The sequence below is a fragment of the Watersipora subatra genome, chromosome 1, assembly GCF_963576615.1.
Source record: "Watersipora subatra chromosome 1, tzWatSuba1.1, whole genome shotgun sequence".
Lineage (NCBI taxonomy): Eukaryota > Metazoa > Bryozoa > Gymnolaemata > Cheilostomatida > Watersiporidae > Watersipora > Watersipora subatra.
In genome coordinates, this window is record NC_088708.1 from 68,875,615 (window position 1) to 68,903,536 (window position 27,922).

At 36.8% G+C, this 27,922-nt stretch overlaps 1 protein-coding gene and 1 pseudogene across 1 annotated transcript; one reads left to right on the forward strand and one right to left on the reverse strand.

The window, feature by feature from the left end:
• Nucleotides 1–4,934: 4,934 nt before the first annotated feature.
• On the forward strand, nucleotides 4,935–13,378 carry LOC137390808 (uncharacterized; annotated as a pseudogene).
• Nucleotides 13,379–26,037: 12,659 nt separating this feature from the next.
• Nucleotides 26,038–27,552, reverse strand: LOC137390815 (general transcription factor II-I repeat domain-containing protein 2-like). The gene has a single exon (XM_068077134.1). The coding sequence runs from the start codon at nucleotides 27,550–27,552 to the stop codon at nucleotides 26,038–26,040; it is 1,515 nt and encodes a 504-aa protein (XP_067933235.1).
• Nucleotides 27,553–27,922: the final 370 nt, after the last annotated feature.

Consider the following 27,922-nt stretch of genomic DNA (forward strand, 5'->3'; position numbering starts at 1 on the left):
CTGTTTGAGCTGATGAGCTGTCTTTCATATGTTAAGTAGAATAATTAACTAGAGTCAATTATTTTTGCATGAAACACAACAGTTGAAATACCTTTATGATTTTTGATAAAATCTTAAGTTACTGACAATTTACTTATTTATGAGTAGAATATCAAGCTTACTAAGCAACATAATTCTTATCTAAGAGGTGCTCAATACCCAGTTGTAGATCAAATGCACATACAGATATACATACATATGCACTAACACGCACACACAGGAGTACGCTCACACCATAGATATATAAACCTGGTATATATATATATATATATATGTAACCTGGTTTATATATCTATGGCTCACACTCACACACATGAGCATACATAAACTTAAACACACCCAAATGCCCACACACAGACATGCGCAATCATACCCAAACACTTTCACACACCCACACCTCTATTCACACGCATTCCCATTTCTACACACACACTCACATACTGAGCTACGAGCACCCACACATACACACACCCACAGACCTACGCAAACTAGCATACACTCACATACGCCCACTTCTGAACACTTGTGCACCCATGCACTGAGATGTCAGATGACGAGCATCTACACGCATTAATTTGCTTGCCTTCACATATCCCCTCGTTCATTAACAGACACCCATGCGCATAAAATTGCACTCAAGGGCCCCCATATGTGCGCGCACATGCACTCACACATATACATGTACATGTATATAAAAAGTATATAAATGTATCGCTTATGGACACATAAACTCTTGATTAAATCAAATATGACATTACCCTGCGGCTTGATTGGATGCTGTAACCTCTTCCAAGCAGCCAGTAGGATACAACATGCTCACAATTGTTGACGAACAGTCGGTACATTCCTCTCAATAGGTCTTTTCCACAACACTTTCTAGCTTTCTGAATCACTTCTGAGCGCTTTTCATCGGTTTGTGGGTATTCAGGTTTGCGTACCACAAGTAAAGCTCCTTTGAAAATGTGACACAACGAATTAAATATAGCTAACTCTGTTCTCCTATAACTTTAGCTGTTTAAAAACAACCACAGAGAAGAACACAATTTATAGATGATTTTCTATGATGTTTATGATCGATATTTTTCTATTATTTGGGATTGTTTTTGATGGTTGGGATGATCTGATTGCCAACATGTTTTACCATTAAAATCAATAAAACTTAATCAGGATTAAGGGCTCATCGGAAACATCGGGAACAACCACAGAGAAGAACACAATTTATATGTATTGTAATTTGAAGCAGCACTTTTTGCAAATCTCTGTTTATCTTTTGAAACTTTTAACTGATTTAAAGTTTTTATATTACGCACTTATAACAAAAAAAACTCATATCATTTCTAGAAACATTATTGATCAAATCATCTACTTTTGCTTTCGACATCCCTTTGAACCTCTGTAGCACCATATGTTATGTAGAGAGAAGCTTGTGAAAACCATCAATAGGGGAAAGTTAATATCCACCGAAGATGATACTATCAATAATGTGGTTTGTTTTGAAAAGTCGAGTATGCGATCCACACTCTGGCTTCTACTCCTGGTTACCACCAGCTAGAAACCGGTGCAGACGTAGAGCAATTTATTACTGACAGGCACTCAGAGTTTACATATTACCTAGCATCACACAGCTAACAAATAATACGTGATGCAAAATTGTCAAGTCAATAGATTTACCTCTCAAGGCCCGAGTTGCCTAACAGTATCTGATATATACATGTATATAATATCATGAATATGTAGTACATGTCGTATATATATATATATAATATATAATATTCACTAATATATTGTATAATAATATATTAGTGAATATATATATAATATATATAATTTATATAATGTATATAGTTTATATAATTTACATGATATATATATTATATATATATTTCTCAAAATCCGTGTGTTGGAATTCCGTTATTGGAAATCCGGCTATAGCTATTATTAGAACAGCTGAGCTGGACAACCATACAGACTCAAAGTCATGGCTTACCGTCGTTGGAAGCCTAACCTTATTAACTAGCTTAGTGGAGTTTTCCATTGGCAATATGCCAGGCTACTAGCTTGAAAGGCACAGTTGTTTGATAAAGTTTTAAAACCTTTACAGTTGTTTTTATTTTTCTCTTAATTTATTTCAACTACACGACACACTTCTCTCATGATATATAGTTTGAAAGTTATAATGGCAAATGTTGTTATATGTTAAATACAAATCATTTTTCTGTCCAAAGACTTTTCTATTACACGGGCAACACCGGGTGGCACAGCTAGTATATATATATATATATATATATATATATATATATATATATATATATATATATATATATATATAGAATACACATCGTATGTATAGACATCCATAAGTTTCCATAAAATCCATAAAAAAATTTTAATATTTGGTGAATAATTTTGAAAGTTTTCCATATAGAAAGCACTAAATGGCAAAGATATAACAGCATTGATGTACATGAATATTTCTGTTTAGTCTATTTACCATTAAACTTCAAGGTTCTTTGAACCATCAATTAATTATAAATTTTTAGTTTTTCAACGTATTGCAACAGAAAAGTAAGATGTCAAAACGATCCTTTCTCTTGTGAACATCACTCAGACATTGTTTCTAGGTGAATATGTAAAATAACACTATAAATTACTGTAAAATACAGATATCATATATGATATCTGTATTTTAAAGTGTACGGCAAGCATTATGAAAGGCGCTGGTAAAAATCTCCAATCATTCGCGAAAAATATGTTTAAGTTTACATACTCGGCTCAATTTGTGAATACAGCGAAAAATATTTATATGCAAAGACGAAATAGTATTCACTTTATATACCATAAAATACAGCTTTCCATCAGTTGTCATAGTTGATAGCTGTTGTGATTGATGAGACACCGTAAATGATGGGACATTCCATACTTCAAGTTAAAGGCATTGCACTCTATTGTTATCCAGTTCTTGGCCGTTTTTGAGATTAATGCCTATTTTTAGATGTGAATGTAAGTTATAAAAAAATTAAAATTTGAATTAAAGGATTACAACCTTTGTCTAGATCAGTGGTATTTAAATTTTTGGTTTTTTAACTAGGAAGAAATTCTACCCAGTTAAGAACCACTGACCTAGACTTACATAAAGTTTTGAGAAGTGTCGTTAAGTTTTAAGCGCAATCGTGGACTTTCTCAGTAAAGACCTTTAAAGGTGTTTCTACTAGCCTTTGAACTTCAAAGAGTTGGAAAGCAACTACGCTCACTAACGTTAGCGAATATATATTATAATTGGAAACAACCTATAGCAGTATTCAGTGTAAAGTCTACCCAGCAACAACATGACCAAGACTCATAATGAGCGTACAAAGGAGTATCAATCTAAAATGAAAGCTGATGACAAAGCTAAGGCAGTATTTTTATCAGCACAATCATCTGCTTCAAAGAGATGTTGCCAAAAGCTAAAGAAAAACATGTCGGACAAGGATATAGAAGTAAAACGCGAATACAAAAGAGATTGTCTATTAATTCTAATCTTTCTAAAATTATACATCAATTATATAATCACTATATAATATTATATATTAATTATAGAATTAATATATGAAATTATATATTATTTATATAATTAATATATCATATTATATACTAATTATATAATTAATATATAATATAATATATTAATTATATAGTTAATATATAAATTATAATTATATATTATATATAATTATATATAATATATAATATACAATTATATGTTATATATTACATGTACAATTTTATATTTGACAGCTTTTGTTTGCAACTTTAGAATGTGTACAGCATTTCTTTATCATGTGTAAAATTTTTATTGTAGCTGGTGCCTTCAGAAACAGACAGTCTGAAGGTACGGCTGTCACGAGACTGCAGAAAGCTCTACCTAACAGCCTTGTAGATCTAGACAAGCTGTGCGCAAGCTGGCCCTTCATGTTGGAGTGCAGTTAGCTAAAGAAGTAGACGCTAATGAGAGACGTGGCAGGCAGCCAATTACTGATGAAACGGTTGAGAAGGTTCAAATTTTATATTTAAGAGAAGATGCGTATATCTTGACAAGCTCCAGGTATGAAAGATTGTAGATGCGTCAATGAAGAAATGGTTCAGAAGCGCCATCCTTACCATAATATCAGTGAGACACATGAGCTCTACAAGGCTGAGTACAATGACACAAATCCTATAGGTGGAGCCAAGTTCGCAGATTTTAGACCTGCTCATGTATGTCCTCTAGATGATATGCCTCATAATGTTTGTATGTGTTCAATACATGAAAATATGCTGATGTGCATTTCTGTACTAGCTAAGAACCGTAATTTACCATCTAGTGGTTGTGAGTTAGTCAATACCATTGTCAATATAATCTGCATCAGACTGTTACCTTTGTATATGCATGTTGCGCAACCGTTGAATAGCAGCTGCTAATGTTGCATTGCACAATAGTTAAATTGCTGACATAGTATTGCGCAATCCATGGTTGAGTCATACTATTTCTTTATTAACACAGTTCACTTACTCAGTTATTAGGCAATATTCTATTTTTAGCAACTGACTAATAATGCTGTTTTTTTCTGGAAATTACTGGAATAATGTTTTTAGTATATAAAGACGGACATGCTGCTGGCTAGACATTCATTATTCACTTGCAATAAAGGCAACGTCTAGTGAAAAGTTTGAATCTTCTCTTGATAGACCCGCACAAGGGGTCGTATATAAAAACTCGGGGTGTCACCACATTTACTGTGTGACATATTTGGGGGCTTGTCCGGGATCATCTACCTTAGCCAGAATTATTCTGAGGACCAGGGGTTTAGTAGGTAATCTCATTGGTGGATATTACATCTAAGAATCTACGAATCATTACGATTGGAATCGTTTTACCTTTGCCAGAGCTATTCTGGAAAAATTAGAAAATACTTCAACTGAGCTAAACTCAAGATGGCGAGCTTATCAGAACTCATCAAACTTGGAAAAGAAATGGGATACGAAGCAGAGCCACTGCAGAACTTCATTAAAGAACAACAAGAGCTCCAACGAATAGAGCGGGAAAAAAATAGAGAACTTGAAAAACTGAAAATAGAAGCAGAAGAAAGAGAGAAACAGCGAGAAGCAGAAGAAAGAGAAAAACAGCGAGAAGCAGAAGAAAAAGAAAAACAGCGAGAAGAAAGAGAGAAACAACGAGAAGCAGAAGAAAAAGACAAAATAGACAAATTGAGCTACGGAAAATCGAGTTAGATTACGAACTTGAGTTAAAAAAAGCCGAATTTAACGAACAATTACGTTCACACTCACTAGGACTCAATTCAACAGCATCAACAGAATCTACCAGAAGGCTCCCGAAGCTGCCAGTGTTTGTAGATGAAAAAGACACTATTGATAGCTACTTACAGCGGTTTGAGAGATTTGCAACAAATCAAGCCTGGAATAAAAAGGACTGGGCAACGTATCTCAGTGCTTTGCTATCTGGAGCTGCACTAGAAGTATACTCACGGTTGAATGAAACGGATGCTCAAGACTATGACATTTTAAAAAAACAACTGATGAAGAACTGGTATGACCTTACAGAAGATGGATACAGAATAAAATTTCGCACAGTTCGGCCCCTGCCAGATGAAAGTCCTAGCCAACTATTGGTAGGGATCACAACCTACTATGACAAGTGGTTCGAAATGACAGAAATGGCAAAAGATTGGAAGAGTGCTAGAAATCTTGCGGTAAGTGAACAGTTTATCCGAGCCTGTCCAAAAGAGCTAGCTTGTCACCTAAGTGAGCAGGAAAAAGACCTCAACTACGATTTTCCCAGGCTAGCAGAAACAGCAGAGCGTTTTTTACATGCACATAAAATAAAATTCTATCAGGAGAAGCGAGAAAAAGAAACACTGACAACAGAAAAGAGATGTTTCCAATGCCAATCAACTACACATTTAGCTAGCAATTGTCCTAACCAGAAAAACAATGACCGAACATGGTGTACTTTTTGTAAAAAAGAGGGGCATGGTTTAGAAGAGTGTAAAAGAAAACCCCTCGAGCCAAGATATAAGCAGCGGGCAGCAGCAATCCAGGAAGTAGACGACCGACAAGAAGAGGATAATGTTATCACCTTAGATGGGAAAAGATATGCACAGGTGGCATGCTGTTCTGACCAGAGCTTCACAGAGCAAAGAGGCGTTTAACCCGTCAAAGGGATAGTCAATGGGAAGCTAGTAGATGTACTGCGAGACACTGGTTGCTCAACAATAATTATTAAGGAAGCATTGACCAGAAAAGACCAACGAACTGGGCGACATCAATGGATAGAGATGGCAGACAAAAGTGCTATAAAAGCACCTGAAGTAGTGATCAAAATCAATTCTCCCTATTACAGTGGAAAAACTAAAGCACTCGCACTTAAAGATCCACTCTACCCACTTCTAATTGGTAACATTCCAGGAGCTCGATGTTACAACAATCCTGATAGAGACTGGTCAGAACAAGCAGCTGTCACCACTAGATCACAGAAAAAGGTTATTGGAAAACCGTTGTCACCACTAAACGTTGGTAAACCTACATGTATCAAGGAGGTTGACGTAACTCGCCAAGAACTTATTAAAATGCAAAAGGAAGATGCAGAGATGAACAGATACTGGACAATGGATCCCATCAACAAAGGCGACCAGGTCGTTTCATTTGCTACAAGGAGTGGACTTTTATACCGAATCTATCGGCATCCAAGTTACAACAACGGGGAAGAGGTAGCTCAAATAATGGTGCCACAATGCTTGAAGAGTAAAGTTTTACAGTTGGCGCATGAAGGACCATTAGCCGGACATCTTGGGGTAAAGAAAACAATTAACAGAATACAGACACAGTTTTACTGGCCAGGAATGCATGGCGACACGACACGATTTTGCAAGTCTTGTGATATTTGCCAACGAACTATCAAGAAAGGAAACGTTTCTCGATCTAAGCTAGTACCGATGCCGCTCATTGATACACCCTTTAAAAGAGTTGCTGTCGATTTGGTCGAACCCATCATTCCAGCAAGTAAATTCGGACACCGATATATACTAACCTTAGTCGATTATGCGACCCGATACCCAGAAGCTATACCATTAAAAAACATTTCAACAGAAGCAGTCGCCGAAGCACTCCTTGACATGTTCAGCAGACTGGGAATACCAGAAGAAATCCTAAGTGACATGGGCACACAGTTTACCTCAGATCTCATGAAAGAAGTATCTCCTCTTCTTCAAGTTCAGCAGCTAACGACAACACCCTACCATCCAATGTGCAATGGACTCGTAGAACGGTTTAATGGGACCTTGAAGACTATGCTGAAGAGGCTGTGTGCCAACAATCCTAAACAATGGAACCGTTTTATCAACGCGGCATTGTTTGCATATAGGGAGGTTCCTCAAGAAGCAACAGGTTTTTCACCGTTTGAACTGCTATACGGACGAACTGTTAAAGGACCCATGTCAATTCTAAAACAGCTATGGTCAGGAGAGAATCAAGACGAAGAAACTATGACTACATACAAATATGTGCTGGAGCTAAGACAGAAGCTAGATGATATGATGAATTTAGCACAATGCTCGTTAAAAAAGTCTCAGCAACAAAATAAGTTATACTTTGACAAACATGCAAAGGACAGAAAATTCCAAAATGGAGATAAGGTCCTCGTTCTGTTACTTACTCACTCTAGCAAGCTGCTGATGCAGTGGAAAGGACCCTATTCCATCATTAAATCTAATCACAGTTCTAACAACAATTTGATCCGTATTATGGAAGAAAAGGAGAAAACTTTTCACGCTAATCTGCTAAAAAACTACTACGATCGAGCTGAGGATAAGGTAGATTATGCGTTGTGTGCCAGGATTACAAGTGCCGACCTTTCTAGCAAGAATACCTCATCAGACGAATATGAAGACGTCATTCCTACTTTAAATCGCGAAGGTGCAAACGCACTCAATTATGGAGATCAACTCAGCACATCCGAGAAAGAAGAAGCTTATAAAATTGTGAGCCAATTCAAAGAAGTCTTCAATGATATACCTGGTAGTACAAGTATAATAGAGCATAAAATAAATCTTACGAGTGAGGAACCGATTAAACAGAAACCATATCCGGTACCATACGCCTTAAGGGAACAGCTACAAAAGGACCTCGATGAAATGAAAACTTTAGGTATCATCCAGAAATCCCAGTCTCCTTATTCCGCGCCGATCGTACTCGTTCCTAAGCCTGATGGATCTAAACGCATCTGTGTGGATTATCGAAGATTAAATAAAGTATCTATTTGTAGATCTATATGTATGTATATATGTTTATATATATACGTTTATATATATATATATATATATATATATATATATATATATATATATATATATATATAAATATACAACCTCTACAACCTCTATGATGAGTGCAATAACCAAAGCCATGCTGGCTCGGACGTCGCCCGGTCAAACAAGGTTCGCGCTGCCTGTAGCTGAACCAGGACAAGGCAGCGAAAAATGGGCTACTGGTTCAAAACGGATGAAATGGACTCGGACTGATAACACGGACTTCATGCAGTGCTACTTTATGAGTGAATCTCAAAAGTGGGGCTATATGGAAAGGATGCGTCAACTGTGGATAAACATGCGCCCTGAATTGCCACTAACCGCTTAGCAACTTGTAGCTCAGAGAAGTAACATAATCAAGCGGCACCTCATATCAGAACTTGAGGTAGATGAAATTAGGGAACAGTTCACCCAAGTAACCTCGATCAACGAGGAGTGCATATCAACACACACCGTCACACATCCACGATCTTGTGTTGACTCACAAGATGAAGAAGACATGCACTTTGCCCTTGACCCAAGGGTGAAGGAGCTTGCGAAAAATATCAACAAGATGCCAGCTGCTAATGATTATGGATGCAGGGTACTACTACGGAGAGTTAGCAAGACCATACCCAAGAAGCTGTTAGAAGACATTAACTTGGCACTGGAGTCGATCTCAACTAAATCGATCAGTGACACTAATGCCTTAATCTACAGTACGGCAACCGTTGTCTTGGAGGAGATGGGTATTAAAGATGTAGTTGCGTCAAATTTAAGTTGATCTTAAAAGAAAGCATTTTTTTTTCTCTATCAGTTGATATGTTGTTTGTTGTGTTACGCAATCGCATTGCCAAGATATTTGAAGATTAAAACCGAAAAAATCTGATCGCCGTAAAAACGCTCAGGCCACCAAAACGTGCCCAGACTTGCCCAAAATGATGTCATGCGTTTGGCAACCTGTCTCTATCTCTCGTATTCACATCGGGTATTTGCGATAAAAGTCTAGTCTTACGCGGCTCTATTGGCATATATCTTATTTTGTATTTGCTCATGTTGGCTAGAATAAAATTTTAAATCCTGCTACAGATGCATTATTATGAATGTTTCAAAGGCCTCAAATAACGAAAATTGAAAATTTGTTCTACTCACTTTCTCCAAATGTTGTGTAAACATTTGGGTACCGACTACCAATTCTACCGGTCTACGGTGATTCTGTCAAGTCACTTTTGTAGAACGCGGTCTTTGTATCAGCACAGTTCTGCAGCTACCCATACAAACGATATACAGCCTCCCATAAGCCCCGCCCACATTATGTCGCCTATTACCTATTGCCTACGTACTAGTTTCTTACTAGTAGTATTCTTACCGAATACTAGATAAGTGAAATAAGCAAGCCACTTCTTTGAAAAGAATATAGACAGGGATAGAGTTTTAAGGATGAGAAGTCTGCTGCAAACTGGATTTGAACTCACATTCTCCAGTTCTGCGGACACCCATATACCATATCCGATTCACTACAATATTCTGCAAATCATGTTTTGCATTATCTTCAACAATATTATTTTATTATATAATTTTTACAAGCAAAAATATTTTCATCTCGGCATAAAGCTTTTATTAAAAATATTCATCAAGTCTTGGCCACTCACATAGTATTAGCTGATACAATAAGACAAATTCATCTACTGCATCAAACTCAAACAAAACATCATGGCTTATCCAGCACGCATTCAAGTCTCGCTTTCTCCTTTATGGAAGTTTCTACACTGACAAAGCTTCTTCGGCTGGTGGGATGACATAAACATTCTGTAATCAGTAAAACAAGTAAATGTAAACAAAGTAGATGCAATAAATATGTCATTCATAGATATGTCATTCTAAAGCGTATCTATTGACAGCTTCCAAATTGGGAGTTAAATAGATTGTGAGTGTAATTTTAAAAATGAATAAACATTTAATAAAGGCACAAGTACGCCAAGCCAACGATTCAAAGCTTTGGTTATGGAAATTAAAGATTTGCAATGATCAATCGATTTTACCCACTTCCTACGAGTGAAAATAATTTGTAATCATGACTCTAATTTACCAAAGAAAATTCGAAAAAAATATTATAGCTAGGTAAAACGGCAGATAAGCTATGAAACGATGAATGGAGATAGCAAAGGATTATCATTTTATTAATTAGTATATGTATTTATGACTATAAAAAATATTACATTTACTCAAGTATAGAAGACTCTAAGTTAATTTACCTCCATTCTGTCTTCTTCTGCAACAAAACGCTGCTGATGCCTGTCAGCTTTGGCCATAGGCTGTCTACTCTAATCTTTTACTAAAAGTTGCTCAGATAACTCTGAGTAGCGGTCGCTCGAACTTGAAGCCATTTTAAAACTATGTATAACTTAGTAATTGTTGAAATGCGTTGAATCTGTAACGTGTAATGTGAATGAATTCTCTAATTAGGAGAATCCTCGAGATCACAGACAACGCGTTTTACGAGTGAGAACATTTATTACGGCCTATATAAAAATTTTGCACGCATGATTGGCTAACGAATCGACCTCATATTTATTGCTCGTGGTTTAGTTTCAGATACCTTGCTTGTGATGTCACGAAATAGGCACCCGCTGGAACTTGAGCTTTTTAAAAGAGGGCCTCATTCAAACGCATATATCTCTGGACAGGGTTGGTCTACAAAGACAAAAATGGCATCAAATTGTAGCTGATGTTTTAGCCTTTTATGGGTCCTAATTGACTTTTTTGACGCAACTACATCTTTAAGCCACTGTCAACAAGGCTTCAAGCCATTCCATCTTGGCAGCTGAGGCTACAAAATAAGATCAAGAACTTGCGCAAGAAAGTTAGTAGGCTCAGTGAAAGATCTAACCACAGTTTGGAGCATCCAAAAAGGGAAGCCACAATAGAAGCTCTAGAATCTGCCAAATAGCAGCTAGTAGCACTCTCGGCACCACTGAAGCAGTACACCAAAGAGCGGGATAACAAGAGAATGAACAAACTGTTCATCAATAATCCATCTAAAGTGTATTCTCAGTTCAAAGGTGAACTGCGGAGGCCAATGTCAGATCCTCCCCAATCCAGCACCTCAAAGTTCTGGAAGGACATCTGAGAGAAAGAGACGACTCATAACACCACTGCAAATTGGCTGAAGAGGCTTAAAGAGAGCCACCAACACACTGTGGCTCAGCAAGGATTCACCATCAGCGAAGTGAACATCAAATGCAGAGTGCAGTGTATGAAGAACTGGGCAGCACCTGGCCATGACATGATTCAAGCCTTCTGGTTAAAGAAATTGACATCACTTCACACTAAAATGGCTAAGCAGATGGTATGCCTAATAGAAGAAGGCGACCATCCGGAATTGAAGACCAAAGGACGAACTGTACTTCTGATAAAAGATCCAAAACAGGGGCCGATTCCCAAAAACTATCGACCAATGACGTGCTTGTCCACCACCTAGAAACTGCTCTCAGTAATAGTTGCAGACAAACTGAAAGAGCACATGAGTCACTATATGACCAGTGCTCAGAAAGGAATTGGGCGCAACACCCAAGGAGCCAAACATCAGTTACTGGTGGATCGGACGGTCTGTCAAGAAAGCAGGAGAAGGCATACCAGTCTTACCATGGCTTGGATCGACTACAAAAAGGCCTATGACTCAATTCCCCATAGTTGGATACTTGAGTGTCTCAGTATGTACAATGTTCACCCTGCTCTTGTGGCATTCATCAAGATGTCAATGACCAAATGGAAGACGGAACTGGAGGCTAATGGCAAAAAGCTGGCGAGTGTAAAAATTAAGCGAGGCATCTATCAAGGTGACTCCTTATCACCGCTGCTCTTCTGCATATGCCTAAACCCTCTAAGCAATATGCTGGAGAAGACTCAATATGGGTACCAGTTTAAGAGTGGCACCAAGATAAGCCACCTTTTCTACATGGATAACATCAAGCTGTACGCTAACAAAGAAAGGGACATTGATTCGCTAATACACCTCACTCAAGTATACAGCAAGGATATCGGAATGACCTTCGGTATTGTGAAATGCGGAAGGCTAATTCTTAAGAAAAACCATTCTATGCTCACAGATGGCCTAAGCATGCCAAATGGTACCATCAAAGATATAGAAGAAGGGTACAAGTACTTGGGGGTTATGCAAAGCAACATCAACCACAAAGCCGAGGTACGTCACAAAGCCATTACTGAATACAGGAAACGCCTTCGGCAGGTCCTATGGAGCCAGCTCAATGCCAAGAACCAAGTCATGGCAATAAATACCTATGCATTGCCAGTAATAAGATATCCAGCAGGCATAATAAAGTGGACTGAGGAAGCCATCAAGGAAACAGATATAGCAACTCGTAAACTGCTGACCATGCATGGAGCACTACCCAAAATCTGATACTACTAGATTGTATCTCGATAGGAAAGATGGCGGTAGGGGACTCAAAAGTGTACAGCAGACAGCGAAGGAGGAAGAGCAAAGCATCAAAGCCTATGCAGCCTCTATGGCCACTTCAGATAAGTTGCTAGCTGAATTTCAATCGGCTGCTCTTACAATGGACATTCGCCCTGATGATGAGAAAATTGACTGGCACATGAAACCTCTTTATGGTGCTTACCACCGACAAATATCTAAGGTTGGCGATCTTCACCAGACATATATGTGGCTGAACAAAGAAAACCTAATGGCCAATACAGAGTCGCTAATCATGGCAGCCCAGGAGCAAGTGCTCCCAACAAAGCAACTCCAAACAAAAATCTATCACACTAGAGACGATCCTAGATGCAGACTGTGGAAAGATGCACCTGAGACCATCCAACACATCATCAGTGGATGCAAGCAGCTAGCAAGAAATGCATACCCTGAGCGGCATAACCATGTCACAGGTGTTGTGTATCGAAGTCTATGTGACGAGTATGGCCTTAATAAACCACAACACTGGTGGGAAACTCCTGTTAAGGTCAATGAAAATGATCACGCTAAGATCTTCTAGGACTTCTACATTGGAACTGACAAGCATGTCCTAGCAAACCAACCAGATATAGTGGTGGTGGACAAGGAGAACAAGAGAGCTACTATAATAGATATAGCAGTACCCAATGACTACAATATAGACAGCAAAGAAAAAGAAAAGGTTGAGAAATATCTCCCTCTTGGAGAAGATATTGAAAAATGCTGGGATGTAAGAACAACTGTAATCCCAGTAGTCATTGGGGCACTGGGCGCAATAACACCGGCGCATAAAATGTGGCTTGCCCAAATACCAACAGCAATCAACTCAGGTGAGTTGCAGAAAAGTGCGCTACTGGGAACAGCTAAGATCTTGAGGCGAGTGCTCAAACTTCCAGGTCTCTGGTAGGAGACCTGAGTTAGAGCAGAAAATACCACCCATACGGGTTAACCGGGGTGAGGCAGCAATTTTATATATATATATATATAAATATATATATATATATGTATACTTATATATAAATATATTAATGTATATATATAAATATATATATTAAATCTGAAGATTGTCTTAAACATGAAACTTCAAGTTATACATTCATTTTACTATTTTATAAGATCTCTTCAATTTTACTGATAGCTCAGCATATGCTTCAAGCACTCTACAGCTCACGCTGGTACAAAAACTATATATATATATATATATATATATATATATATATACTGTATATATATGTATATATACTCATGTATTGTCTGTAGCATGAGTATATATAAATATATATAACAACTATAGCATACTATAGCAACGTCGGGTGGCACAGCTACTATAAATATATATACATATATTTTTTTTTTATATATTGGAGTTGCATTGGGCGCAACGTCACGACAGTGGGCAGCAAAATTTGTGCTCTCTCTGTTGCTTTTTTAAAATTTGAATTAATTCTGAAAAGCAATGGGTAATAAGTCAAAGAAGAGGAAAAAGCCATCTTCTGAAACTAATAAAGAAGGGCAGATAGACGAACTGGACAGTCAGACTTCTGAAGAAGAAACAAGTGGAGTATTAAAATCCAATCAGTTGCCATACATCTTGTCCAGGATCAAATCTCTTCACAAGAAAATATATCATGCCGAAAGGACTAAAACTACCTACGACATTCTGGGTAAGCCTGAAAACCCACAGATAGTAATAAATTGTACTGCTGCCGGCTATGAGGTTTTCAAACGTAGTTTCGTGGTTCACCTATCATCTAACTATGAAGTAGAATCGATCAAGGAGACTATAGACCATTCTGGTCTAGTAGTGCACTCGAGTGCTTCAGCCTTGTATACTGTAAATTTTTACAACACTACGAGTAGAATACTTGTGAACAAGCTTACAAATCTTGACATCTTCTTTTCCCACTATGAACAGATATTAACCACCTTCACAGAAGATCAAGAGAAGGCTCTTAATGTGCAAATAAAAACCAAGTGCATTGATGAGCTTTCAACGCTGTCTTCATCTAATTCTCCATCATATATTCAATCAGTACCTTTGTGTCTGTCTACAATCAATCATGAAGCCTCAACAAGTGCTTCATACACTACTTCCGAAAAAGCTACAGAAACATGTAAAAACTGCTCAAAATTGAGTACTACAGTAGAATTCTTAATCACCAGAGTTGCAGATTTGGAAACAAAAATTGACAAGTTACTATCAACATCTATTTCTACAGAAAATCTTAAGGATGAATTCATCAGGTATTCATCATGGTTATCAAATCGGTTTGATAACAAACTTTTAGCTATGCAAAAATCATTATCTGGTGAGCTCAAGGAACAACAAAGTTCTTATGCTGAGACAACAAAGCGAAATCTTTATTTTCAAAATCAACCACTAAGGAAACATTCAGCTAATGCTACAGTGTGTACAAACCCAGAAAGTAAATCGTGCAACAAACAAAATACGCCGTCAACTTCAAATCTTACCCTAATGGATGTTGATCAGCGTATTCCAGCAACAGCTGTCAAGCAACCAGCTCAATCTACACAACAGAAGACTGCTTTTGTTGGAAACAACAACATTGTGGTTTCAATTCGACCAAATTCTTCTCTCCTTAAATCATTTAATCAAGACGCGGTACAGAAAGCTATAAACAGTCAGTACGGGCCAACCATCATTGAACTCACTACTCGTTACAACTTCAAATCAAACAATCCTAGAATTATGATTCAATTCCGAGCCCGGAACATCGCTAAAGGAGTTACAGATAGCTGGAAATGATCTTCTTAGACTTCTTCCAAAAAGCTTTGCTTATGCCGATGATACTGTTTTTGTTAATTATCACAAAGATGTGCAAATTCTTGAGACAAACTGCAATCTCATCATGCAAATTATCAGTAACTGGTGTACATCAAATCATATGACAATCAATTTACAAAAATCACACTTTCTTCTTTATAATACTGATGAAAACCTTCGAAACAGCTTTACTCTTAAGTTTAACAGTCAATCCATCACTTGTAGACATGAGACAAAATTGTTGGGATTTGTTTTGACAGATCGACTCTCTTGGAATAATCATGTCGACATTATTTGTAGTAAGGTCACGAAGTCATTGACTCTGCTCCAGTTTTGCAGGCCATACATGAACTCAAAATCTGCTATTGCATTTTATTATCAGTTTATATTTTGCCATATTATTTATGGTATCCACATTTATTATAATTTAGCTCCAAGATATGTCACTAAGGATTTATTTTTGTTGCATGCAAAAAGAGCATTTCGACTCATTGCAAATCTACATCATATTCCTGCATATATTATTCCAACGAATGATCTTTCCAAATCTCTGTGTCTTCTTACTCTGCCTATGCTAAATATTTATTTTACTTCAATTATTCAATGTTTCAAGATTTTTCATGGTTTGTATCCTCGTTTTTTACATGACAATTACAGGTTCTCAACTCATTTCAACTTACGTGATATGAACAAATTGCATACAATCACTAACAATCATTTTGAAAATGTCATTGCCAGCTGCTTTAACAATCCTCCACCTAATATTCGTTCTCTTAGCAGAGAAAGGCATTTTAAACACTATTTGTCAGACTATTTATTCAATTTTAATGGCTAACTGTTGCTTTTTGCTCGTTTTTTTGTTTTACTATTGTTGTACCTAGCCTAATTTGAAAAACATTTCTATTTGTGAAATGAAATTATTGCCAATAAAGTACTATATATATATATATATATATATATATATATATATATATATATATATATATATATATATATATATATATATATATATATATATATATATATATATATATATGTATATATATACATGTATATATATATTTGAAAAATTATTACGAAGAAAGTAAACTTTTAGTATTTGTAGCGCAATTACTAAAAGTTTACTTTCTTCGTAATAATTTTTCAAATATTTCATACTCCACTAACTATCTTTTAGGTTTTTAGTGTAGAGTTCTCTTTTTATATGCTTTTGCACCTGCTTTCAGTTACTATATATATATTTATACTAGCTGTGCTACCCGGTGTTGCCCGTGTAATAGAAGAGTCTGTGGACAGAAAAATGATTTGTATTTAACATATAACAACATTTGCCATTATAACTTTCAATGTACATATTATGAGAGAAGTGTGTCGTGTAGTTGAAATAAATTAAGAGAAAAATAAAAACAACTGTAAAGGTTTTAAAACTTTGTCCAACAACTTTACCTTTCAAGCTAGTAGCCTGGCATATTGCCAATGGAAAACTCCACTAAGCTAGTTAATAAGGTTAGGCTTCCAATGATGGTAAGCCATGACTTTGAGTCTGTATTGTTGTCCAGCTCAGCTGTTCTAATAATAGCTATAGCCGAATTTCCAACAGACGGATTTTCAACAGACGAACTTTGAGAAATATATATATAGATATAAGATATATATAGAATAATGTCACGCTTCTTTAGCATACTGCTCTATTACTGGAAGTAAGAGCTAAAATATAAAAGAAGTAGATGACTAAAGATGAGTTTTTATTACTAATAGTTTCATGTACAGAGTACAATCATCAGACAATAACTCATGCTAAAGTTATTGTTTAGCATGAGTTATTGTCTGATGATTGTACTCTGTACATGAAACTATTAGTAATAAAAACTCATCTTTAGTCGTCTCCTCCTTTCTTTATATATATATATATATATATATATATATATATATATATATATATATATATATATATATATATATATATATATATATATATATATATATATAATAGATAAGTGGTCAGGCCTACTGCTAACAGCACCCTACGCTCTAAAAAGTGTGGAGTGTTGTAACTAACTTTGTAATCAACTATATATATTTGGAGCATTGTAGTTCTCTTATCAAAATATTAATTTTGGAGCACTTTGTTTTTAGTCGGCAATTCATAAAAATTTCTTTATAGTTTTTATTTAAAGATTTAAAGAAATATCATTACAAGCTTTGCAGAAGCATGTTGGTTTGTATGATGCTGTGTATTGCCTACAATACTGTCAATTGACTATGTTTCTTTCTTTGAATGACTACATTTTTGACAGCAGGTGCTAAGACATTGCACCGTTTATCACCTTAGACATTTACAATCTTGCCTTTACTGATGTTGTATTGCAACGAATCCTTTTCAGGCACATTCATTCTGCTTCCTTTCTTTCCGATACCCTTTTCTTCTACTATACTCCACATTTCAAACATGTTTTCCTTGAGCACAACTCTCTTCTCCCAAATCCTGGCATCTCTCTTTCTCATGGTTGGTGAGGCATATTCGAATATGGAGAACTCAGTGTAGTTTGCCTGCAGTGTCAAAGGGTATGTTCATAAGTTCAGAACTTATGTAAAACACACAAAATTATGAACATGTGTTCTGCTGCATTAAGCTGCATTGATTTACAAGTAGTTTTAAGAACCAATCTTCGAATAATGAAATTTTTCATTAAATACCAATAGAATATCAATTGAAGGAATGCAACTCTCACTGTGTCCCAGGCTAATGGAGTATCAATACATACTAATAAATAGATCCCTCTAAAAATGCCTCTTGATATCTCCATTCTTACCTCAGTATATAATAATAGTAGACGGGCAGTCGGTGACTGAATGTGCATCACCAATCAAAACACTGTATTTCAAGAATTGACCAATCAGTGTCAACTAACTTCTGACATCTGATTGATCAATTTTGCACCAAGCTATGTGATTAGCTAAAGATTTTTAATTTTTGAATTCTTTTATATAAGCATCTATGTGAGTATTTTCTTCTGCTTTCTGATTGGTCAATGGAATAGTCAAGGAAACAAAGAGATGTGATGGCACAAAATTTTATTATTTATTTTATTTTAATACACAGACATATACAAACAGTAAAAAACAAACACGAAACTACCGAAATGATCTGATCATTGATGACGTGATTGCCGCCATTTTAGTCTGTGTCATATAACCCAGGCGATCATATGTAAGCTAGTATGAAAGCGAGCGACGATATCGCCTCCAAAGGTACGACATAAAGGCAACATACCAGCAGAGATCTACAAGCAGTCTGATTTTCATTCTTGCCCCAACTCTGCTTATACTGTGGCGGCGACATAGACTAAGGCCCAGAGCAGAGGGTGGCCCCATGGCTAAGCTGCCGAACTGAGAAGAGAGGCTTGGCTCCTCTGGGATTTTAAAGACTACATCCGAGACCGAAAGAAAGACTGAGCAGAGAAGTGACTGGCTAGAAGTGCGATGTCCAGTAGGCCAACTAGGTTGGCCATTGACTTGGCCGAGGAGTACTAACTTGTTACTGAGTTTGCTTCTGTGGCAAGGGGTAGAGCCTATCATGAAGATGTTTATAAAAAGAGCGCGGATAAACCTAATCAAGCAAGGCACCTGAAAGTCTCATACTGTACAGTTGATTGTTGCATATATTTACTTGTACTCATATATGCGAATTTGAAAAATATTTATTTATTAACGGAATGCAAGGCATTGCACAGGTATTAAAAATCTACTATATAAACGGCAATCGTTGTCTTATTTTCTGTGTATGTGTCTGCCTTATAGAGTACCGTACTTTTCGGACTATTAGCCGCTACTAGGTATCTAGGGCACATTAGCGGGAATCTCCGGTTAGTACACGCCTCTATTATACATAACCTATTCATCGTTTGCCATTTTCACACAAAAATGACGTAATAATTTCAACTCTATGGCTCTCTTTTAGCTTCATGACACGCGATGCTTTTTTGTCCTCGACGTATTAGGGCTAATTTGTTTTCGGCAAAACGATATCGACAATAGACTCTCTCGATATTAGAATTTGGCAATTAAATTTTATTAATTCTATGAAACACGATGCCGTTTTTGTGAACCTCTATTTCTGGCTTTTCTTAAGGTTCAATTGCTAAATCGCTGTTAAGGTCACTACGTTTCACACGGACAATTGTATTATCTCAAGTAGGAATAGCATCTAGATTCTCTCACTTTCGATCAGACAAAGACACTACAATATTTTATTTTTACATTACATATCGTCGTACCAGTATCATCGTATTCAGAGTTTTTATGGATAGCTGTTGGTGGAACTGTAACTTTTTTTATACACACTTCTATGCAAGAATTGTTATTATTAATTCAATATATTCACGAATTTTATTTTGTTTTCTCAGTTCGTATTAATTGTATCATTACCGAATCATCTCATATTGTAATCGTAGCAAAACAGACTCAATTTAGCTATTACTTGCTAATTATTTCACTGTTACATCTTAACCTTTTTATAGTCGTTTTATTTTTAAAATTTATGACCTGCACGAAACATTTTTCTCATGATATGAAGTTTAAAAGTTGTTTGACAAAGTAAGTTTGAAAACCTTTACAGTTGTTTTAGGTAGAATGGCAAATGTTGTTATACGTTAAATACAAATCAATTTTCTGTTCAGTTTTTTTATTACCCGGGCAATGCTGGGTTGTACAGCTACATGTAGATGTATTAGCTTACACATCTTTCCTTTTAAACCTAACCAATTAGTTTTTCGTAATTAATTTCACATTTTACAACAAACATTTGTAAGATTACTGTAAGATTTATCGTGTAAGATTGCAAGTATCAGTTATTCTCCACTCTCTTATATTTACATACATTTCCATACTTTGAGAAATATACATATATAGAAGATATATAAATTTAAATTCTCTTATTACATTTATAAACTTCTTATGACTTTTGAATTTATAATACAAGTTTTTTAAAGTTTGTTTCATCGTTGTTATTATTTCAACTTACATTCTTTTAAACATAAACTGAGTATCGTGTTTGAAATTAAAACATTATTGATTTTCCTATCACTGTTATTACTACTTGATTAGTTTCCAATATTTATTATTAATATTATTCTTTTATTCAACCATTTTTGGCAGACATTGTTCTAATAAAGTTTCAACTACAAAATACTATGCATGATATTCTGTCATATTTTTTAGTATCGTCGTATTCAAAGAATTGATAGATAACTTCTGGTGGGACAGTAACCTTTTTATACCTACACACTTCTATGCAAGAATTGTTATTATTAATTCAACATATTCACAAATTTTATTTTGTTTTCTCAATTTGTATTAGTTGTATCATTACGGTATCATCTTTTATTGTAATTGTTGCAAAACCGACTTAATTTAGCTATTACTTGCTAATTATTTGAAATTTACATCTAATCCCTTTTACAATTGTTTTATTTTTTTAATTTATTAGACTAGCAAAAAACCTTTTCCTCATGATATGAAATTTGAAAGTTACAGTTGTTTGACAAAGTTGAATAAACTTTAGTTGTTTTTATTTTCTCTTAAACTATTTCAACTACACAAAACACTTTTCTCATGATAGGTTACCTATCATGTTTTCTCATGTTACCTATGTAGTTTGAATGTTAGAATGGCAAATGTTGTTATATATGTTAAATACAAATAGATTTTCTGTGCAGACTTTTTTATTACCCGGATACAAGTACAGCTTATGGCGTAAAGTGTTGAAAAAATACTTTGCCGGAGTTGTTTTCTCGCCTTGAAGCGGATTAAAATTTACATTATTTTATTTTAATGGGAAAAATTGTTTCGGATCTCGAACTTCTGAAACTGATTATGTTCGAAAACTGAGGTTCCACTATACATTATCAAAAGATTTAGGTCGCTGAAAGTTATGAAGTTTTAAATTTCCATTGGTTTGAAAACCTTTACAGTTGTTTTATTTATTTTTAAATCAGTTGTCCTGCACAAAAATTTTTCCTCTTGATATGAAGTTTGAAAGTTGTAGTTGTTTGAAAAAGTTTGAAAACCTTTACAGTTGTTTTATTTTCTCTCTTAATTTATTTCAACTACACAAAACACTTCTTTCATGATATGTAGTTTGAAAGTTAGAATGGCAAGTGTTGTTATATGTTAAATACAAATCAATTTTGTGTGCAAAGACTTTTTACTACCCAGGCAACGTCGGGTAGCACAGCTAGGCTTGTGGCCGTGGCGTCACTCGGGGATGTGCGAGAGACCTTTTCGCCCCGAGTACAGCGAGAGTCTCTAGGCGCGGCTTTCCGGATGAATGAGTTGGCGAGTGCGAAGCGATTGATTGCAAAACGATTGAGTGCTAGGCAATTGATTGTGAGTGCGAGGCGATTGGTTGCGAGACGATTGGTTGCCAGTGCAAGGTGATTGATTGCAAAGCGAGTGAGAGGTGAATGCTAGGCGAGTGCGAGGCGATTGATTGCGAGGAGAGTGCAAGGCGATTGATTGCAAGGCGCGAAGGCCGATTGAGTGCGAGGCGGGTGCAGGCTGATTGATTGCAAGGAGATTGATTGCGAGTGCAAACAGATTGATTGCGAGGCCAGTGCAAGAGCGCGATTGTCAACTGCTCGGCGGGTAAAGACTGGTCAGCCGAAGCGGGGCTCAACGGCAGAAGTGCGCGATCGTCAACTGTAAATATAGATGGGTATGAACAGATGCATGAATCTAGACACATGAATCTAGAATATTTACTAGATTTTACACGCATCTAGCTGTAAGAAACATTGCAGATTTCCATTGTTCTCGCCAACATTGACATGTATATGTGCATACATACTCTGATAAGGACAACAATTTCAGTAGACTGCATATTTTGAGTTGTTTTACAGTATGAAAGACAACTCTCAATAAACCTTATGCTGCGTGAATCTGCTCCTGTAGGCGGGTAATGCAGCTAGTCTACTATATAAACGGCAATCGTTGTCTATCTGTCTGTGTATGTGTCTGCCTTATAGAGTACCGTACTTTTTGGACTATTAGCCGCTACTATAGGTATCTAGGGCGCATTAACGGGAATCTCCGGTTAGTACACGCCTGTATACATAACCTATTCATCGTTTTTGCACGTTTTCACACAAAAGTGACGCAATAATTACAACTCTATGGCTTTCTTTTAGCTTCATGACACGCGATGCTTTTTTGTCCTCGACGTATTAGGGCTAATTTGTTTTCGGCAAAACGATTTCGACAATAGACTCTTGTCAAGGGAGAAATTTGTTAAAAATTTAATATTTATAAATTTAGTAAAGTTAATGAAAAGTGTATTTTTTTGTGTGTTTCTTCTGAGTGTAAAAATATTATGGTTCTAGGGTTCTATGTGTAATCGTTAGCCTCTGGACCTTGAGTTCAATTTCTCCCAAGACAAATTTTGACCACAGACAAAGTGGCACTTCTGCCCCACAAAAATCAGACTGCTGCTATAAGGCCAAATTGAAATAACAACTCAATCAATGGAGATGGGCACTCCTATAGTTCTTCTTGCAACTTGTTTTGACAATAACGCTATTGCAATGATGAGCCTAAGTATCAAGTCCGCAACAAGTAGTATGGATATTGCAAGGCATACTACTACTTGTACGCAATTAATTGTAATAGACAACAATAATGCACCAGTAGTTATTTTTCAAGTGTCTGTAACTCTATTTCCTTTCGAAGAACAAAAATAACAGTTATTCTGTCAATTCTAACTAGCCAAAGCAAAAATAACAATACGCTTGTATAATTAGCCCTATTAGTTATGCCCTTTCTAGGTTTAATAGTTACGTGTCTGCGAGGCGTGTAGTGACGCGGGATGTAGTGACGGCTCCTTCTGCTTGCAGGGGGCTGAACGAATTCTATTTTCTCAGGGCTTTGTGGCTTCCTGGCTCTTTGGGTAGATTGTATCTGCTGTATGTTTCCTCCTCAATGGGATGCTCCTCTGCAGGCTGTCTGCTGCAGGTTATGGCTTATATTAGCCTCTCTCTGCACCCTCTTTTGCTGCTTGGCTCACTGCCAAGTTACTGTCTCTGGCTCGCTGCCAGATGCGCTCTGCCTTGGCTTGCTGCCAGCTCCTCCTTATATACAGTCAAACATGGATAACTTGCCCACGGATAGCTCGAACACATGGTTAATTCGAACGGTTTCTTTGGTCCGTTCCCACGTAAGGATAAATTCCTATAGATAACTCAAACTCAACACTGTTAACTCGAACTGTTTTTTTGCCCAACGGCTACCGAAACGGTTGTTATCGCTTTAGAGAATCACTTTATTCAAAGCCATAGAGGTAAACCTCATATTTTCGTAATTCATAAGCGTCGTTTTTACCACCATCGGCAAAATATTTTTGTCAATGACTTTTCTAAAGGTTTGGTGAAATTTGATTTATACCAAACATCCGCTTAGCGATCGCCCTTCGGAAGCAAGGAAAGTGGTATTCGTTAAGAGGAACACTCCGAGGCAGTTCAATTAGAAGTTTTACCAGGCTTTACGGTACATTGTATATCACTCTATCACTCACGCTTTTTGAATGGATACTTATTGAACGTACATACATGTATTCTGTGTTGAGGTCAAACGATGAATAGCACGGGCTAGCCGGGTCACGTGCGCAAGGATTTTCGCCACACACATACAAAACAAAAACAACTGTTGTTCTTGTTTTGTATGTGTGTGGCGAAAATCCTTGAGTGCGTGACCCGGCTAGCCCGTGATGAATAATTTTCCGTGTTGAATCAACGTCGGAATGTTGAATGTTTAAAACGTCTTAAAAATTGTTGTAATTAAACGTATACGTTGTCTTAGCTAAAAAAACTATTCATCGTTTGACCTAAACACAGAACACGTGTGTACATTCAATAAGTATCCATTCAAAAAGCGTGAGTGATATACAATGTACCGTAAAACCTCGTAAAACTTCTAATTGAACTGCCTCGGAAGGTTGCTCTTAACGAATCCCAGGTAAAGTAAGGTAATCTTTGCACAAACATCAAGAAAAATCGGCAAAATTGATCGTGGGTAAAACGCTCAAAAGAAAAAGGTGTCTTTTCTTTTTGAGCATTTCAACAACGATCAAGTTTTGCCAATGTCAATCTAAAAAACGTCCTGGCAATAACATCACCTCAAACAACAAACCAATCTCAAGTGATAGAAAAATTTCTATACTTTTTGATAAAAACGTTTTAAACTTTACATTAGAAGCATTTAATTTGAAACAAGCCATTTGTGCTTTTGATTGATATTATAGTTTGTATATGTACATGTATCTACTAATAAATAAGTAAATACATAGACTTGTGACAGTGCTCTGATAACTTGAACGCTCTGATAATTTGAACACTTTTGCTCGGTCCCGTGAAGTTCGAGTTATCCATGTTTGACTGTACTTGTATTTGTATAAGTGTCAAATGTCACTGGATTCTTACAACATTTTTGTAATGTCTATTTCTAGTCTCTCCGATGTCAGCCAGCGGTCCTTTCTGACATTTGATATCTGACGCCTTGACAGTTGACATCTTATGGGATTCCATAATGATGTGATCCGCCCGTGAATTAAACTAATAATTTGTGCAAGGCTTGTCTTCCATGTCAGCCAGCATTCTTTTTTTTTGACATTTGATATCTGATGCCTTGACAGTTTTCTAACATTTGATATCTGATGCCTTGACAGTTGGCATCTTATGGGATTCCATGACGCTGCGATACACTCGTGAATTAAACTAATTCAATAATTTTTACAAGATTGGCCATAACCTGAAAAACCGTCAATAGCTGATTCATACAAAATCGATTTTGCTATAATATATATTCTGAGACAGTTATAATAATTTATCTTACGTAAAGAAAAAGATATATTCATATTTCATGCTTTTCTATATTCATTACACTAGGGGTGTCCAAACTTTTTTCACTGAGGGCCACATACATAAAAATATAGGAGGGGCTGGGCCACTTACTAAAAATTAGGTATATAGCCTTAACTTTAGTGTATTTACCTACATATGCATGCTTATTAAAACACGGGTACTGTTGAATAGATTTTTTACTCACCTAAAGTGGGAACGGCTTTGCACTCAGTGGGAGCAGTGATGCTGCGCTTTGGACCGAAGGATGGCTGGCAGGTCTGCAGTAAACTTAATGGTTGCGATGCGAAGGACATCATGGAGATGGCTGTCGGTCATTTTGGTTCTCATTCTGATTTTGTTAAGTGTTAACAGGGAAAATGTTTGCTCACATATTTATGTTGAGCCAAATAGACTGATCATTCTTTTCGCGTGGCGTCTCATCATAGGAAACTTTTCCTTTTCCAAGCTCCGGTAGAACTCGGGGAGGGAAAGCTGCTGATGTTGATTCTTCAGAACATCATCACACTAGATTTCGATGAGTTCTAATTGCAGATTCTCTTCCACTTCTTTGGCATCCACCAAGAAAGGAGTCGTGAATAGCTTGATTTCTTTATCAATGACAGAAAAATCCTGGAAGCGCTGTCTGAATTTTGTTTCGAGACATGCAATCACAGACACATATTTTCCTTTTTTAGCAGAAAGGTTGGCCTGTGGATACGCAGTTCTGATCTCGGACAGTGTGGGGAAGTGCACAACGTTGAAGTTGCGCAGTTGTGTCTTAAAGAGATTGAGCTTCACACAAAATGCTTTCATGTGCGCATAAAGTTGTGGTAAAAACTGATCTTTCCCTTGTAGGCTCTTGTTCGGGGTGGTTAAATGATCAGTAGGATCAACTAAAAATGCTAGGTCTGCCAACCATAGAGGGTCACTCAGCTCATGAAGAGGTCGATCCTTCTCTTTTAAAAACTGGTCAATTTCTGGCCTCAGGGAGTAAAAACGCTTCAGCACGGCACCGCGGCTTAGCCAGCGCACATCCGAATGGTAGAGTAGATCCCCATATTCAGCATCCACATCAGAAAGAAAAGCCTGAAATTCTCTGTGGTACAGCCCTCTTGCTCGGATTATGTTGACAGTTTTCACAACTGTGTTCATTACATCTTCAAGACTGACTGTCTTGGCACAAAGGGCTTCTTGGTGAACAATACAGTGCATTTTAACAGCCTCACCTTCAGTCTCTTTCACCTTAGCGCACACCATAGACGCCATTCCTTTATGTGCACCTGCCATAGCTGGAGCCCCGTCTGTTGTAACTCCACACAGCTTGTCCCATTGAAGTCCCATTTTGTCAATTGAGTCTGACACAGCTTCAAAAATATCTATACCCGTTGTTGTGCCTTTTAGACTCTTAAGATCGAGCAGCTCCTCTGTAACTCCAAAGTTCTCGTCCACTCTCCGCAAAAAAATTAGCAGCTGTGCGGTGTCTGTGGCATCAGCGCTTTCATCACATGCGATGGAGTAAAAATCAAAAGCACAAGCTTTATCAGACAGTTGCAGTTTAACGTTGGCTGACAAGTCTTCAATGCGTCGCGCAACTGTATTTCTGGACATGCTGACGTTGTTGAAGTCCTGCACTTTCTCCGGGCACATTATTTCGGCAACTTTAACGAGACAGTGTTTTATGAGGTCTCCATCTGAAAAAGGCTTGCCGTGTCTTGCGATGAGTTGGGTGACCTCATAGCTGACTATTGTAGCCTTTTCCTGGACTTTTTGAGTACGCAAAAAATAATGTTGCTGACCCTGCAGTTTAGCTACCATTAGCTTTACTTTCTGCTCTTGCTCAGCACCAGTGTAGGATGCATAGGCCTGATTTTTGGTTTCATAATGACGTTGTACATTATACTCTTTCATAACTGCCACAGTTTCAGTGCAGATCAAACAGACACACTTCCTCTTGAATTCTTTGAAAAAATATTCACTCTCCCACCGTGTCTGAAATTTTCTGCACTCACTTTCTACTTTTCGCTTCTTTGGTTCTGCCATGTTTAGTAACGGGTAAATTTCTTCTGAGATTGGCCTTTTTGGCGGTACATACGAAAAGCCGAACGCGCCGAATGAGCGAACGCACTGAATGATTGAACAAACCAAAGATTTTTTGGTAATATTTTTACTAATTATAGATTATATGTATTTTTGCCTGCAAATAGAGGCACAAATAACATTATATTTTATATTAATATTAATTCAATAAAGATTAACTAACTGTCATAGATTTATATCGATATCCGGTTGAGTTTTATTATTAGCAACTCGGTTTATGTTCAGATCTACGTTCTATATAGTGTGCAATATATTGGCCGTTATTCACGAACGTAATAAAATATATCTACCGTCAGATATCACAACTATTATT